We start from the raw sequence: 18,157 nt of genomic DNA on the forward strand, positions 1-18,157 counted from the left end.
GCTGCGCTCAAGGAGGGCTAGCCACCAGAAAAGGCATGACGTATTCGTGCCTTCGACTAATGAAAGCAAGCCCACAAACCACTAAAAAACACTGACGTGAAGTTGACAGGGCTCTGAGCCCTTTTCTAAATACTAAAGTGCCTCGCTGCGATACACATGCAACGCAGGCTCGACCCTAAAAAGGGATAACACACAAGCGACCTGCGATATAAAGGCATTACTGAAAGCAATATTTTACACAACCATGGACTATTTCAGTTTCTTTATACTCCTCGTGATATTACGTTTTCTGCATAAAATGTGGGTGTATTGTTTAGTTTGGGGATCTTGCAGAATTACCACAATCTACCATTTACTAATCCAAACATACGGCACGACATGTATATTATATTCAACATATTTTAAGGCGCTGTTGGTTGAACGGTTATTAATTACCTTTCAATAAAACAACATAAAAAGACAACTCTAGGATTAGTTCTTAGAATAACAACAAGTCAGCATTTCATTTTTTAAATATTTACTCACTTGCAGAAGTTGCCAAACAGCAGTACAACAATGAGGAAAAAAGACAAATACAGTGCCAAAATAAAATCTCATTAAAAAGATGTGTCTAATCTCCTTTTGTGTGTGTAATCAAACTCCCTTTTATCACCTCCCAACTTCTCGTGGTGGGCTCTGTATGCAAATTGAAAAGAAAAAGAAAAAAAAACTATTTATATTAGATTCCTCTAATCCTAGATTTTTATTGCAAATAAAATGGAATACAAAAAACGGGCATCCTACCCACGTGATTAAATCTTGGGTAAAATCAATGCATCGAGTGCTCTATCGTGAATATGACATCGATTATCCCCCTTTATTTACATAAACACGGGTCTCTGATGTGCTTGCTGGTATTGGCGCAGACGTCGAGTCAAGATGCCAGCATCATCAGTTGAGAACAAGTAACACTTCGGTAAGGCTTCGTGCAGACTAAGTAAATTAACTTCTTGAACTCTTTGCACATGTTTGAGACGGTTTATATTCCGGAGATCGCTCCACCAAAAACGTTAACAAACGGCCCTCGTTATCTGCGATGGTTCCGGACGCCCACTGTATAGCGTCCGCTACACTCTTCCCTTGCACATAGAACCTGGCCTTCATCCCTTTGTAGTGAAAGTCCGAGGGGGAGAAAGTCACGCGGCAGGAGCTCTGGATGAGGAAGAGAAGCCAGGCCCTCTCGCACCAACTTCCGTTTAATATGGTAACCCGGTACCACTGAGTCTCCGGGGCCAGCACGTCATCTCTTTTCCAGTTGGGGCTGCTGTTCATCTGGGGAAAGTCTTCGAACACTTTCTGGAGGCTGGGGGGCGCGCCGCACTCTTCCACTTCTATGGCTATCCGCCTGCCCTCCGGGTCTTGGATTCGTCGGTTCAGCTGCTTCAGGACATTGGCTACATCCGCCCCTTTCAGGTAGAACTGGGCCTGTGAGCTACAGAGGTGAAAATCCAAGGGGGTGAAGTGCAAGATGCAGGCGCTCTGGAGAGTGGACAGGAGCCAGCTCTTCTCATATCGCTCGCCATGCGGGACGGTAATCCTGTACCACTGCTGTTGGTTCTCCATGTCATCGCCTCCCAGGCCGGGCCAGGCGGGACCCCTCTCCCCGTGGGGTTAATATGGCTTCTAGGCGGGTTGCACTAGTGCAGGCCGGAAGAGCGGCTGAAGTGACCACTCTGGGTCTCGCGCGCCCTGGCCACCAACACACTCGATATAACACTGTCTTCAAGAGGCAGCCATCGGGGTTCGTCGTCTGTGACCGTAAGGGTACCGCCGGACCCCCACCGAAGAAAACACACGAAAATCTTTTCCACCAGGACGTCGAGCAGATTGCGGTAACCGCACGCAGAACGTCAATACGTCAGCATCGATGTCAGCAGTGCGCAGGCGCGTTGAACATACACTTGTAAGAGATTAGTGTGTTGGAAGATGTATTGATTTATTCACAAAGAAAAAAAAAACCCAGTAAGACCATGGATCGCTGCCAAGTGTAGTTTCGGTAATTGTAGGCACGAGTCGGTGAAAGCAAAGCTTATCAGACCATTTGTGTTAACGCATTTTTACGTTTGCGAGGTGCATTTGCTAAATTCTGTACACAATGGGTCGTGCTCTCTCACTCTCCTGGTCAAACTTGGTCGTTCTGTTTTTTACACCTGGTCTGTAACTTCTAATGATAAGCCCTTTTAAAATGGCCGTATTATTTACCTTAGCCATGTAGTTCTTCATTGGCCTGCCGGGAGGGGCGTAGTCACCTCTTTTATCTCTATTTCAATGTAAGAGACTACAGCTACGGGTCGCGTGGAGGGTTATCCGCCGTGTGCCAGGACTTAAAAGATGTCAGAAGCAGCGGGTAGTAGCGACCAGAGTGCAGTAGTGACCGTTGAGGATGTACAGTTGTTGGTGAAAAAGAAAGACGAGTTGGAAGCGCAGATCAAAGCTTACTATGATGTGTTAGACGACGTGAGTACTGAGAAAGTGCCAGTCACGGGGCCTGGCAGGAAACATGAGTTGCATGTTGCTTTTTGCCAGCATAGCTCAGGTAGTAAATATTCTGGGACATAAAGTTTCTGTTTGAGAGCTGCAGGTTTGCGAATGAACATATGAACTTCTTTCGACCAGTCCTGCGTCGTTAGCCAACTGGCCTTCCCATCAGGGGCGTAGGAGACACTAAATTTCTGGGGGGGACAGGGACAACCTTGAGGTGGGCCCCCTGCACAAAGTTTGCATCCAGAAGGGTTGCCGTGGTGGGGGGAGATGGGGAAGGCGGTCGCTTCCAGTCGAGTCCTGCCTGTGTGGCCTGCAATTCCCTGTCTGCTGGGCCCTTTGCTGCCTTTTAGGCAGCGACAGGCTCTGTGATGCTGTGTGAAGTCCTAAGAGGCCTGTACTGCCTGCTGGGCGCAGTGCTTCCTGTCGATTCCTGTGCTGCCTGCCATGCACTGTACTGCCTGTTTGGGACCTTTCTAGTCAGGCTGTCAGTCTCTGCGCCTTCGCCTGCCTATTGCCTATGAAGGCCAGTAAGGCCTATGATTGCTGCTAGGTCCTTGTCTGACTGTCAAGTGGTAATCTCTGTGCTGCTGTATTCCTGTGAACTGCTGTGCTGTCTGATAGGGCCGGCCTTAGTGCTGGTGGCGCCCTGTGCGACATTGTTTGTTGGTGCCCCCCAGTGACCACCTCTGCCACGGATTCCCTCACTACTATCCATCCCCACTCTCTCTCAGATGCATTTCATTAGTCTTATAGCACCACTCATACCGGGAAATATCCCTTACAACGCAATCATTCAATGCAATTAATTGACCACGCTGCCATTTCCACAAATATGGGTCTAGCACGCATGCCTTTACCACACATCTTTACTACACATATGCATGGTTACAGCATAGAGAGCGGTCTAGCTGTCCGGGTGGAACAGGAAGAAGCAGAGGAGAGAGAGGTAAGTAGGGCTGTGGACGGGTTTAGAGTAGGAGGTTGGGGTCACTTTTAGGGCAGGGTAGGGTCGGGTAGTTTTTAGGACAGGGTGGGGTAGGATTTAGGGGTCAGGAGGAGTGCATGGAGTTCAAGTAGTTTTACGACAGTGTGGGGTAGGTTTTAGGGTACAGGGTGGGGTCATGTAGTATTTAGGACAGAGCGGGGTAGGTTTTAGGGTTCATGGTGGGGGCAGGGGCATCAAGGTAGTTTTTAGAACAGTTCAGGGTAGGTTTTAGGGTTCAGAGTGGGGGTCGGGGTAGTTTTTAGGACAGGGCTGGGTTACTTTTAGGGCTCAGGGCAGGGGGGTTTAGGGCTCAGGGCAGGGGCAGTTTTAAGTGCTTGGAGGGGTGGAGTATGGTATCAGGTGTAGGGAGAATTTACCACACATGTTCCTTTACCAAACATGCTTTTACAACGAAATTCGTTGTAAAGGCATGCGTAGTAAAGACCCGGTCATAGTTGAGACCGCGATGTTAAGGCATGCACGATATACGCATGTGTTGTTCCATCATTCATCCCTCATACCAGTCCAGGGTGTCAAAGCACTTTACATCACACAGACATTACGCAGAGATCATCATATATGTGTGAATCATTGTATATGAAATGTTATATAAGACAGGACTACAAGGTGTAGGTGTCACAGGTCATCCATACTGGTAGCAGGTATAGTTTCAGAGTGCTTTATCTGGAGAAGCGCAAACTCAGAATTTAAAACATAACACCATGGTTGGGGGCTTTCTTTAATAATAAGAACTGATTTGCGCTCAAATCAACTTGTTTTGCAACATTAAGTTAATCAAAAAGTGGGGGGAAATCATAACGCTCTAATCTATACCTTGATGTTTGCATGCAGCTCTTTGATGAGTTCATTGCTCACTGTTCTATATTCAGTTTTCATTTATAAATTGCAGGGGACAAAAAAGGAGCTCTCTGATGTAGGAAGCTGGCCTGGTGTGTGGTGAGTACCTATGGTATTATCACCTTATACCAGGTCCAGGTATCCCCTCATTAGTGAAGTGTAGGCAGTATCTAGAAGCCAGGCTCTCTAGAGGTAGCTGTGGATGATCAGCCAAGACTTATCTAGGACACATGCAAAGATCATGCAATACCACTGTAGTCACACAGCACTTACACACGTGAAAGAAACACGTGTTATGAAAATAAAGGTTCCTTATTACAGTAACACAAACACTAAAACACTAGGGGCCAGATGTACCAAAGGGTTTTTCCCATTCTGTGTCAATGGGAAAATGTGTTCGTACATATGGCCCTAGATAGGCAATACTCCAATAGGATGTAAGTAACACACTATTATGTGTACAGCAGCAATCACAAAATTGGCATAAAAAGCAATAGAAAACTGTGAAAAGCAATAGGCAATACTGAAGGCCTAGATGGGGACCAGACCATATACTAAGAAAGTGAAATGCGAAAGCCGGGTCCCCACCCAAGGAAGTGGAATTGGTAGAGGGGAGCTGGAGGAACTAGGAAACCCCAAAGGTAAGTACCAGAGTGCCCCCCAGCGACCAGGAGAAAAGAGGTAAGTTACTGTTTTTTCCCTGACCCACCAAAAGAACTTCAGAGAAGGATATTGCAAAACGCAGACAAGACTGCAAGAAACTAGAGGTGGATCCTGGAAGAGTAAGACCTGGAAAAGAAGGGCAACAAGTCCAGTTTACGTAGGATGGTCCGGTCTTGGTAGGAGCCACTACCCACCCATCTGTGGATGCAGGAGTTGGTCGACGGGGAGACGAGATGGTCAGCAATGCAGCACTGGAGCAGATGAAGAGTTCCTAGGTGATGCAGTCGACGTCCCATGCCAGATGAAGAATTGCAGTCAGTTTGTGGTGTGGAAAACCCACCAACAAGCCTTGGCAAAAGCAAATGTGGCAGTAGGAGAAAAGTGGAGCTGCCGGGGACCAGCAAGGTCCAGGGGGACTCAACCCATGGAGGGGAGTCCCAGGTGACCATCAGCAAGGCAGAGAGTCTGGAGGAGGAGAGGCAGCCCCCACAGAAGACCTACAGGCAAGGAGCCCAGGAGCTGCAGAGAGGCCCACAGCACACCTGAAGAGAGGTCCCACTTCACAGGCGAAGCATGTTGAGGGCTGTGCTTCACAGAGTAGAGTGCCGGGGGCTGAGGCTACCTGGAGCCTGAAGATCCCTTGGAGCAGGTAACAACAAGCCTTGGTAGCTGCAAGAGACGCGGTGCATGGGGGTACTATCCTGCATGGGAAGGCAAGGACCTACCTACTCCAAAGTTGGGCAGCTGGTAGAGAGGACCAAGGAGACCACTCCAGACTACCACCCCTGATGCAGGATCCACGCAGCTCAGGAGGAGAGGAGATCCACGCAGCCGGTGTTGTTGCAGTTGGTGCCTGCAGAGGCAGGTAAGTGACTCCTTCACTCCAAGGAATTTTCCTTTTTTCTTCTCATGCAGACTGAAGACTTGCTGCCCTCAGAGGAAGCACAGCTGGGCAAATGTTGCAGTTGGTGGAAGGAGTCGGAGAAACAATGTTGTGTGGCGAAGTCGTTGCTGGAGCTGTAGATTGTAGGTTCCTGTGAAGTCCAGTTGCGGTTCCAGTGGCCAGAAGTCAAAGCAAACGTTGCTGAGGAGTCCTGCTGGAATCTTGCACGTCAAATCTGAGGACCCGCCCAAGAGGGAAACCCTAAATAGCCCAGAAAGGGGGATTGGTCACCTAGCCGGGTGACCACCTAGGAGGGGGCTGTGATGTCACCTCCCTGATCTGGCCACTCAGATTCTCACAGAGGCCTCTGCCAACCTTGGATTCAAGATGGAAGAATCAAGTGGCCACCTGGAGGAGCTCTGGGAACCACCCCTGGGGTGGTGATGGACAGGGGAGTGGTTACGCCATTTCCATTGTCCAGTTTCACGCCAGAGTAGGGGCTGAGGTCCCTGAACTGGTACAGACTGGTTTATGCAAGGAGGGCACCAAATGTGCCCTTCAGAGCATACTAGTAGCTTGGCGAGACTACCCCTCCCAAGCCTTGTAACGGAGAGGGTGTTGCCTCCCTCTTCCAAAGGAAATCCTTTGTTCTGCCTTCCTGGGCATGAGCTGCTCAAGCAGCAGAAGGAGGGCAGAAATCTGTCTGAGGGGTGGCAGCAGCGGGGGCTGTCCGGAAAACCCCATAAAGCTGGTAGGAGCAATGCTGGGGATCCTCTAAGGAGCCCCCAAAGTGCATGGAATCATACAATCAATACTGACAATAGTATTGGGGTATGATTGTGACATGTTTGTTACCAAACATGCCCAGGTTTGGAGTTACCATTATGTAGCTGGACATAGGTAGTGACCTATGTCCAGTACAAGCGTAAAATGGCGTCCCCGCACTCACGAGGTCCAGGAAAATGGAGCTGGAGTTCGTGGGGGCACCTCTGCTCCTGCAGAGGTGCCCTCACACACAGGTACTTGCACCCTGCCCTCTGGGCTAGGAGGGCCTACCATAGGGGTGACTTACAGTGACCTGGTGCAGTGACCTGAAGTGAAAGGGTGCAAGCACCTTTTCACGCAGGCTGCGATGGCAGGCCTGCAGACAGTTTACATGGGCTCCTATGGGTGGCATAATACATAATAAATGCTGCAGCCCATCGGGAACCCCTGATCCCCCAATGCCCTGGGTACTTGGGTAACATATACTAGGGACTTATAAGGGGCACCAGTATGCCAAGTGTGGGGTGTGTGTGGTCCAAGCAACCAAATTTAATGGGAGAGAGCACTGGGGTCCTGGTTAGCAGGATCCCAGTGAACAAAGTCAAAACATACTGACAACAGGCAAAAAGTGGGGTAACCATGCCAAAAAGATGGTACTTTTCTGCATCTGACAAAAGCAGTAACCCACTGACCTATTCACATTAGGTACACTTTGTGATCTGCATGTAGACGGCCTTTGTAGCAGGCATAGTAACCCTGTATGTTATGATGATTCAAAACTTCCACCGGACAAAACTTCAATCTCTCTCCAGAATGACCATTAATCACCGGAATTATCTTAAGATTTTTATTGTTGCCTGAAAACTGTTGGTGGCAAGGAACATCCAGCAGGTGCTTTTTAAATCACAATATACTTGCAAACATAGCACCCCCATCCTACGTCAGCACCCAGTGCAGCAGCAACGGTTGCATCACCCTAGCTGCCTTACCTAGCCCTGTCCATCTGGTTCTTCCTGGGACCCATGCTGTGTGCTGGTCTCTCCACTGTCTATCCAGCAGTGTCAGGCTCTGTTCCACCACAGCCTGTGAAGTCCTGTAAAGCCTGTGAGATGCCACAGTGCTGGCTTCGCATCCACAGGCCATTGGCTGGAAATGAGATTTACAGACAGCCCTTGCCCTTCAGAGCGGGCTTTCACAAATACCAGGAAGGCTGAGGGAGAGACAGGGGACCGAACTGTTGGGGGGGGGGGCAGGATGTCAACTTAGGGGACAATAATTAGCACTGGGGCAGGCAAGCTAGAGACAGAGGAGAGAAGAGAGTGAGAGAGAGGGGACAGAAAGGGGGGCCCTAACAAACATTGTTGCATCAGCGCGCTAAAGCCTGCCCTGCTCATATCTCACAGTAACTCAACAATACTGTTTTTAGAAAGGGAGATACTCTGCAACACAGCACTGTATTTAAAAAGAAAGGGAGTTACTTAGCAATAGTTTATTTAACTACCCAAACCTCCTTACCTTCTTCAAATCTTGCTGCTGTCTTCAGGGTTCGTTCTTCAAGGGAAGGGAAAGGTAGGGCTCAGGAGAGCCGGGATGCAGACAGCAATCAACAAAGGGCCTCTCTCGTCTTCCTTTGTTCTCAGAAGTGCAGACTTCAGGGGGCTGTGTGGCAAGGTGAGAAAGAATCCCTTGTGTTCTGCAGCACAACAAAAGGGCAGAGGGCGAGTGTCCTGGATCAGGTCACAGGTCGAGTGCAGGGCCAGTATAGGTAGCGCTTTCATGCGCTAATGGCCCTGCGAATTACAGGAGAAGGGAAAATTCTTCTGTCCCCTCGTCCCCCCCCACCCTTGTCCCCCGTGTCCCCCCCACTCCAAAATCTGGGGGGGACATATCCCCCGCGTCCCCCACACTTCCTACGCCCATGCTTCCCATGGCTGTATTTTTGGGTTCATATTTATAGGTCTAGCTTATAATTTCAAGTTCCATTTTTTTTTTATCGCTGCTGAGTTTAGACACTCAATACATTATCATGCATATACTGTATCACTCATCGGTGGCTTCATGCATTCAGTCACCCACACACTGACTCCTTGCATTCACTCATATACAGTAACACTCAGCTAAGCATGCTCAAACCTAGAAAACGGAAAAATGCTGCTACGTTAACATGCGGGAAGTTGTTTGCAATGGAATAAATAGGGATTTTCTAAGAGCCGTTGCTGGAAAGTCCTAATTTTATTAAAGATTCAAAGAAAAGTGTTATGCCGTCTTTAATGCATTTATTTAAAATTGCATCCAGGTAATACCAAAGCAGTAAATGAAGAAAATCAAAACTACAGTTCCCAGTATTCCCTGGTGCTGTAAAGTAGAGGCCGATGAACATCATCAGCAAGGACATCATTCATTCTCCGAAAACCGTGTCATCACTGATTTTGTTGAACTAGTGTGGATTGAGGAACTAGAAAGAAACAGGCAATTAGATACTAGGAAGGAGGGCATGATGGTGAAACACAATGAAAACATTATAAGTATGCCCAGGGAAGGCTCCTCTGGAGCGTCGCCCCATTGGCTACGAGGCAGCAGCAGAAAAATAAAACAATGTTTCATTATAGTTTTATTTTTCTGCCGCTGGCTCAGTCAGCATGTGAAAGGGGGGGGGGATATGGAGAGGGGGATGGGCAAGAAGGAGTGGAGTGCACATGTGTGTTTGTTTGGCTGGCTGTCTTAGGGCAGCCTAAGACCCATGCACACTTAGGTTTCTCCAACCTGAATGTGTTGTACAGCTGGGCTAGAGAAACTGCACAGACCCCAGTGCACTGTCTGAGCGGTAGACCAAGCCGCTCTTGCCAACCCTGATGCTGCTCTTATGACAGGTATAGCATGAGAACGGTGCCAAAATTGCCGGGGAGCCTGAATGCTGGGACACTAGAGGAGCGAGGGGGTGGCAGGAGCCGTAAATGCTTTTTTAAAATTCATTATTATTTGTTTCCCCCATTGCCACCCTTGACATTTGCGGCGGGTGCTGCTGAGTATGCCCCCAGAAGCCGAGGAGTTTATTCATCATCCTCATCCCTCCTAAACTGACTACAGCAGCAGATCTACAGTGTCTGTTTAGAAAGTGAGGAGCCCAGCGCCTGGTCAGGGCTTGCACGTCGGAGAAAAGCAATCAGCGTCGCAGCCTGAGCTCCATTTTGTGTGGCCCCTTGATGCTCGGCGAGGCCTCCTATCTGCTGCCGCGGAGTCAGACCAGGCAGCAAACCAACCCTGGGTCTGTACTGTTCCCATGGTATCCTGTAAGTAGTAGTACTCCCTACTGGTTGTGGCTTTCTGTGTGAAGACGTCTGGCAGTGCCTACCGACCTTCAGTAAACATCTGCAACCCCTAAATACTTCAGTTACACTGTCCCTCTGCGGAAAGTAGAGGTGGAGGCCCATGTTGAACCCGTCTGAAAGACTGCTTGTGGTATGGTGAGTGAAGAGCAGGAGGGCTTTGCCATTATGTTGGAACCCATTGGGAAGTGAGCCAAGTTTACAGCGGGCTTGTGATGTGAATGAGAGGGCGGTTGGCCCCAGTGACTACTACTCTACGTCCATATTCCATCAACTATTTCTCTTTCTGAGGGCCCCAGGGTGAGGACCCACCAATGGTTTGCTTTGTGGCCTAAACCTTAGCCCCTATTTGCCTAAAGGAGTAGGGGACTGCACTGGTTTTCAGATCTCTTTGCATAGGCTTCTTTATTGATTGGTGAAGAGGTGTGATAGTAGGGTTCAGCTCAACAATTGCTCCTGTCCTATCCAGTGACGCACCATAGGCAAATCTGATGTCAAGCAAGCTTGGCTAGTGTTTGATGCTCGTAAAGGCACCAGACATCCAGACCTTGAGCCACTACTCCCATGGCGACAGTAGTTGCTGACGACTCCATCTCATCAGGGAGGTTCAGGCCCTATTAATGTTACTACAGATGAAATCCAACATAATTTCCATTGATTTAAAGATTGACTCCTTAACGCAATAAATGGATGACATGAAGGAACACCTGGATAAACATACTGCTCTCCCCACGGTGGAGCAGAGAGTCTTGGTTATGGAGGATGATCACTCATTCCATGCTAACATAGTTAAAGATCTTCAAACAGAGCTCTACCATAGAAAGCTGAAGAATGAAGATTTGGAGGCTTCTTCATGAAGAAGTAAAATCTGGGTTGTTGGCATCTTGGAGACTACAGTAATGTGCTGCACTGAAGACTATATTGAAAAATGATCATGTCCCTCTCCAGTGCTGACAAATTCTCCAAGGTGTTTGTTACTGAAACAGCTCACAGATATTTTTCCCCAAGACCGATATCAGGAGTATCACCTGGGAGTTTATCAATTAGCAAGACCGTGATCAGCTTTTAAGAATGGCCAGAGAGGCAACTAATATTCAGTATGAAGGAATGGCTGTTTCCTTTTCCCCAGACTCTATGCAATCTGTGCAAGAGGCCCTTAAAAAAATTCTTCCTGTTAAGAAAAAACTCCAGGAGCGTGGTATTAAGTATTCAGTGCTCTACCCAGCACATCTTCACTTTCTCTGGAAAAGCAAACCACAAGTGTACACAGACCCCAAGGGTGTTCTTGCATTCTTTCAGAAACCTGTGACAAGTAGGGGGTTCATCCTTACTAAGAGATGGCGCTGGTAGCCGTTCACAGTTTGAAGAAGTGGAGTGAAAATTGTGCATTCTGTGGTTGGCCTTACTGAACTCGGAGGTTCTCCAGCTGAATCTCTGCGTGGCTGCTGTCTGTATGCCTGTTCTGGATGGGTGCAGAAGCTCTTTGGCCCCCCTGTTCCTTGATGGACCAATCCTCACTAAACACTCATTAAGTGTTTCTGGCTGAGGGGCTACTGTTAAAAGTATTTTTTTTTTTTCTTTTTCTTTTAACTGTTACGACCTGGTGTGGCGGTGATGTGACTCCAGCTCTGGCCGACCCAAAGCTGTATGCCTAGAAGCACTTCCCGCTTTATTATTCTCACTACTGTTACTTTAGTTAACTGTTTATTATGTTTGGGATGGTTTTCACAGGGAATTCGCTGGGAGATTAGGTTCTGGTGTGGGAGGGGGCAGGGTTTAGGGGGGTAGCTTCCAAACTGCAGAATATTGTGATTACAATACAGTATGGCTATAACTGGTAGACATACCACCATGCTTTATCCCCTCCGTGATCACAAGGAATGTGGGCTGAATAATCCTCAAGAGTGCGAACAGGTTCTGGCATACATGACTAGAGAAGCAGTAGATGTTCTTCTGGTGCAAGAAATGCATCTTCCACCAGGCCGTACTGGCTCCCCTGCTCTTGCATGGCTAATTTTCCTCCTATTCCTCTTATTCCCATGGTGTGATGATACTTGCTATTAAATTGATAAAGTTTCACCACATCTGCACAATTACTGATCCAGAGAGGAGTTTTATTACTCTGCAGGGCCTGTTCAGTTGTTTACACATCACCTTGATACATACGTACAATACGGATAATCCCTATTGTTTCCATACTGTTATTCAACACTGTCCATATATAGTCCCTCATCCAATTATCTGGCGGTGCGACCACAGCCTTGTTCTTCATGTTGAGCGGGAATGCACTGGCGTGAAAGAATGGAGGCAGACAAATGCCCAAGTGGCCCTATTGAATAGCATGCAGCTGCCTGGCCACGTGCATTTGTGAAGGTTTAGATATCCTGATGCACTGGAGTACACTTTTCACTACTCGGTCCAAGACTCCTTCTCTTGTATTGATTTCTGGATTAGGTCTCAAGATGTACAGGGTTGGCCACAATGGATCTAACATCTCTGAAGAAAGCTTTCTGATCATTCCCCAGTGATCCTTTTCCTGACATTGTCAACTGCTTGGGACCAAACTCCCCTGTGGCAACTCCAACCCAAAAAATCTTTTGGACACAGTATTTAAAGAGGAGATTCACCAGGTCATTCAATCCTATTTGAAAGTCAATAGAGGCTCTGTAGCCTCTTCAGCAACAATATAGGAGGCCCTGAAAGTAGCGATTGGAGGTAAGTGTATTAAAAAGCAGTGTGGCATACTCCGGTCCATACGATCTATACTGACTAGCCTAGAGCAAGACCTGCAATCCCTTGAGCATCAATGTGATCTCATTAATGACGCATTGTACCTTGGTCCCATACATGTTAAACTCACAGAATTTCGGTGAGAGGGAGCTGGAATTCCTGGGTAAATAAAGGCTGGCTATGAAATATGGGTAGGGGGATCAATCTGGCCACACCTTAGCAAACTAAAACCCAAATGGGCGACCACTTACATATTATGCTTAACACTCCTGAGGGCAATGTTGTACATGACCCTGACAACATTCTCATTGCCTTTACTAATTTTCATATGACATTCTAAACGCCCAAACCATAAACTCTAGAGAGGTAGGAGAATCTGCTAGCCCCACTTACTCCTAATCCATGACACATTCACAAAAAGTAGGGCCAGATTTTTAATTGTTGTGTGTTTTTTTGTATTATTGATGCCTTCTTTACTACTATGATAGTGCACTATCCTTAAGGGGTATTACATTTATGGATGGAAAAGCCTCACCCACCTGATCGTGGAATGCTTCATCATTGGCTAGTCCAACCCACTGGGTGCAGATGATACTGACCCGATGGTCTCAACCGTAACACCAGGCAAGAACTAGACCCACCGGGGTAGGGAGATCTAGTTAATAAGTCTCCTGGTCAGTGGGGTACCAGTGAAGTCAAATAGGTAAAAGTTAAAATTATCTCAATATCTATCCAAAGGTTGTCTTTATTTGGGATGATATTGGATAGGGTTAAAACCAATTAGCTCCCTTCTATGTAATGGGGCGTCCGGGTGTCTATAGGATCCCAAATGGACCCCTACACCTTCTCAAAAGTGCCAACATGTTTTGGCCACCAATGAGGTACTCGCTAAGAAACTTTGTTCTTACAGCTTAAGACCTTCGGCCTTCTTCAGGACAAACAGTCTTCTATTTCCCTACTGTCCCTTGCATGCCGATTATATAAAGCATGCATAAGGTAAGTCTACTTCTTACATGTGTCCTCTAACCGTCTCCTAAAGGATAAATATCTAGAAGGTGTTATCATAATTGATAGATATATCATGCAGTATCTATTTTTAACGTTTGGTACCACCCTAAGTGAAGCACACATAGTGATTGAAAACACTGCACACAGAGTACCTTACGGATGTGAAGCTTTCACCTGTGTATCCTTCGTCCACCCATTCTCTATGTGTGCTACAAGAGACTTATGTTCATGCAGCTATTTTCTTACCCTGCAAATGTCTGGTAAGGGCCCCATCAGATTCTAGACGGGGAGTTTTCCTTGTCATATACTAAAAAAGTCAGAACATACCAATTAGTATCCAAAACATAATTGTAACTGGGACTCCTTTGTAGGCATAATCCAGCAACCCATATATTGTCACATTCTTTTTTGTGTTATATATGTTTGTCGTATAGTACTTATTAATCCTTTATTATTCTTTATTTACTTCAAAAATGCATCTCTGGGACCTGCACATGATTCTCCCATTCCTTCTTTTCTCATACATGCTTATTGTCATCACAATGCCATTCTGTATGGGCTTCTCCGGTATTATCGAACAATGTTTGCTGGGGCTTGGTATACCCCCATCGGAAAATAAATTATGTGGCAGAGGTCCTTATGGGCCAATGTGCCCAACACTCCAATATGAACAGGGATGTGGGTGGTAGCACCCGTACGGCTTCCCATAACTAATGTTTCATCCCATGAGCCTCTGGCAACAACCCTTCTGACAACCTTTTTTAGGACAAAGGGCAGGAAGAGGAAGAGGAAGGGGAAGACGGAAAGAGAAATGGGTTTCGTGGGGGGGAAAACAGAGGAATGACCGAGCACCAGCAGGGTGTAACAAATAACATTGTTATGAACCTGAGCAGCCGAGAATTGACACAGGCACAGTACTTGGTACTCAATAAAGGGATTTGTACCTACACCAAAACCTGATTTATTTCACATTCAAAGGGAAAATGTAAAACTTTTTCAGAACCATCCGGTTGAAAGTTTTTTTTCAAGGATAGGTTGAATGAGCAAGATACTGAAGTAATAAATACAGAATTAAAAAGGAAATCCACTTTCACTCCCTCCCCTCACTTTTGATGCTAGCTGGAGTCTTAGCATTTGAAGCAGCAGTGAATAAAGGACTAGATGATTTGGCGAACAAACCCCATCCCCAGTTCACAAGGGAAGACAGACAGGTAATCACGGAACTATCCAGGGCAGAAGACATCATTATCAAACCAGCAGATAAAGGATGAGCCATTGTGATCCTGCCAGAGACAATATACAGAGAAGAATGTCCCAGGCTTCTGAATAAAAATAATAAAATTATAAAAGACTCAAAAGAGACCCCACAAGAGACCTAGTGGACGACATTGCTTTTTTTTTTTTATAACAAGAGGCCTTGAGGGCAGGTGGATCACAAAGAAGGAGGCTCAATTCCTCAAAAATCCATGCCCTAAGATACCCTATTTTTACATCCTACCTAAGGTCCACAAAGGGATTCTCCCCCATCCAGGACGGCCTATTGTCTCAGGGGTTGGATCCGAATTAGAACCATTGTCTATATTCTGCGATAACTTCCTGATACCAATAGTACAAAGAACTCCCACCTACTTAAAGGATACAAAGGATGTGTTAAATTTACTTAATGAAATGCCTTTTAGTCCAGAATCAGAACGTCTGATAGGGCTAGATTTTGAAGCACTGTACACAAGCATTCCTCAAGAAGAAACTCTTAGAGTAGTTGATAGCATCCTACAAGAATCAGCTGGGATTCTATTACACCGTAAGACCTTGTAATGGATTGTGCACATATGGCACTCACGCACAGCTATTTTGAGTGAGTGAGTTCTTCCTCCAGATTAATGGGTCATCTTTGGGGAGTACAATACCCCGAGTCAGGTATGTTTGTATGTCTATCATTTAGAGAGATCTATGATTTTGACGGAGGATAAACCATATCAAAAACATATCCGAGTATGGAAGACGTATATCGATGACGTACTACTCATATGGAGGGGGGGACAGTAGAGGAAGCAACAGATTTTTGCTCATTGCCTAACATTATTTATCCCTTCCTAAAATTTACCAGCAATATGAGTAATAATAGGTTGAATTTTCTAGATCTAAGGATATTTGCAGAAAAGGGACTTTTGCATATGGAGGTCTTCAACAAAGCAATAGACAGAAACAACATACTATGCTACAGCAGCTACCACCCTAAGAGTTTGAGACAATCTTCCGGTAGGACAAGTTCTCAGTCTCAGAAGAAATTGCACATAAAGACAAGACTACACAAAACATGCAGAAGTCCTCACCAATAAACTCTGCGAGAGAGGATACCCAGAGAGGGTTATACATAAATCCAACAAAAGGGCATAGAACAGTAATAGACTCCTTATTGGAGGAGCATCCAAAACAGACCAAGACAAATGTTATATGGATAACTACTTATACCCCTATATCAAATGCAGTTCGGGAAAATTGTTAAAAAACATTGGAAATTCCTACACAGAGGTGGGTTATACTTTGACCCCCCTATTTTTTCCTCTAAACGCTCAAAGAGTAGAAGGGACCAGATTGTACATTCTAGACAGAGGACAGTGCAAAAGACTTATAGACACATGACCCCATGGAATCTTCCTCAGGTAGTAGGCCATCACCCATGTGGAAATTGTAATGTATGCCACTTAACAGGTTTTGGATTTGGGACTACGCACCCCCTGGGAACTAAGAAGCTTTTTCAACTGTAACATCAGAAATGTGGTGTGTATAATAACATGCCAATGTGGACTTAGATGTATTGTGATGACCACCAGAGCAATCAGAATACGCATTAATGAACATCGCAGCACCTTTAGGTGCAAAAAGACAACAACTAAGTTAATGCATCATTTCCTTGAGGAAGGACATGGGGTTGATGATTTCACGTGGTCAGTCCTCGAGCAGATCACAACTGCAACAATGGATCCAGCCCAAGCTCTGTTTAGTAGGGAACAAAGATGGATGTTTCGACTCCATACGGATGGTCTGAATGATGAAATACCTTGGGCCCATGTAACAAACAGATAAGAACATGGCACAGAGATGGAGAAGACAATATGGGGTGACTTGTATCAAAAAGTAGAAGAAGGGATTCCCTTTGACGAACTAAGGGAGGACGGGGGTGAAAAAGTTTACTATCCGTGTGACCCGATATTAGGGCTACGTATATGGCATGATATTTGGCTATGATAGTGTGAGTCGAGTGCAGCAACATACACAGCTCCTGCTATGTAAATGAAACGGGTGGCATACCAAGCCTCACAAAATACCAGTACACAAGATTGGAGACATATACAGCACAACAATGGATGAGAAAAGTATGTAAGAGATAGTGTGAGAAAGTAGCCTCTTTCTAGCCTTGTTACCCCCACTTTTGGCCTGTTTGTGAGTGTATGTCAGGGTGTTTTCACTGTCTCACTGGGATCCTGCTAGCCAGGGCCCAGTGCTCATAATGAAAACCCTATGTTTTCAGTATGTTTATGTGTCACTGGGACCCTGCTAGCCAGGACCCCAGTGCTCATAAGTTTGTGACCTATATGTATGTGTTCCCTGTGTGATGCCTAACTGTCTCACTGAGGCTCTGCTAACCAGATCCTCAGTGGTTATGCTCTCTCTTTACAAATTGTCACTAACAGGCTAGTGACCAATTTCACCAATTCAGATTGGCATACTGGAACACCCTTATAATTCCCTAGTATATGGTACTGAGGTACCCAGGGTATTGGGGTTCCAGGAGATCCCTATGGGCTGCAGCATTTCTTTTGCCACCCATAGGGAGCTCTGCCAATTCTTACACAGACCTGCCACTGCAGCCTGAGTGAAATAACGTCCACGTTATTTCACAGCCATTTACCACTGCACTTAAGTAACTTATAAGTCACCTATATGTCTAACCTTTACCTGGTAAAGTTTGGGTGCTAAGTTACTTAGTGTGTGGGCACCCTGGCACTAGCCAAGGTGCCCCCACATTGTTCAGGGCAAATTCCCCAAACTTTGTGAATGCGGGGACACCATTACACGCATGCACTATACATAGGTCACTACCTATGTATAGCGTCACAATGGTAACTCCGAACATGGCCATGTAACATGTCTAAGATCATGGAATTGTCACCCCAATGCCATTCTGGCATTGGGGGGGCAATTCCATGATCCCCCGAGTCTCTAGCACAGACCCGGGTACTGCCAAACTACCTTTCCCGGGGTTTCACTGCAGCTGCTGCTGCTGCCAACCCCTCAGACAGGTTTCTGCCCTCCTGGGGTCCAGCCAGGCCTGGCCCAGGAAGGCAGAACAAAGGACTTCCTCAGAGAGAGGGTGTTACACCCCCTCCCTTTGGAAAAAGGTATCAGGGCTGG

General features: G+C 46.5%; 1 protein-coding gene across 2 annotated transcripts in view; it reads left to right on the plus strand.

Annotated features, from left to right (window-relative positions):
- The first annotated feature begins 2,298 nt into the window (after positions 1-2,298).
- Positions 2,299-18,157, plus strand: part of PSMD9 (proteasome 26S subunit, non-ATPase 9) — an 83,462-nt gene continuing 67,603 nt past the window's right edge. For both annotated transcript variants that reach the window (XM_069214919.1, XM_069214920.1), the window contains exon 1: positions 2,299-2,496. In XM_069214919.1, coding sequence (XP_069071020.1) covers positions 2,371-2,496 — 126 coding nt within the window. In that variant the 5' untranslated portion in view covers positions 2,299-2,370. The remainder of the gene's footprint in view (positions 2,497-18,157) is intronic.

This window comes from Pleurodeles waltl, chromosome 11 (assembly GCF_031143425.1).
Source record: "Pleurodeles waltl isolate 20211129_DDA chromosome 11, aPleWal1.hap1.20221129, whole genome shotgun sequence".
Classification (NCBI taxonomy): Eukaryota; Metazoa; Chordata; class Amphibia; order Caudata; family Salamandridae; genus Pleurodeles; species Pleurodeles waltl.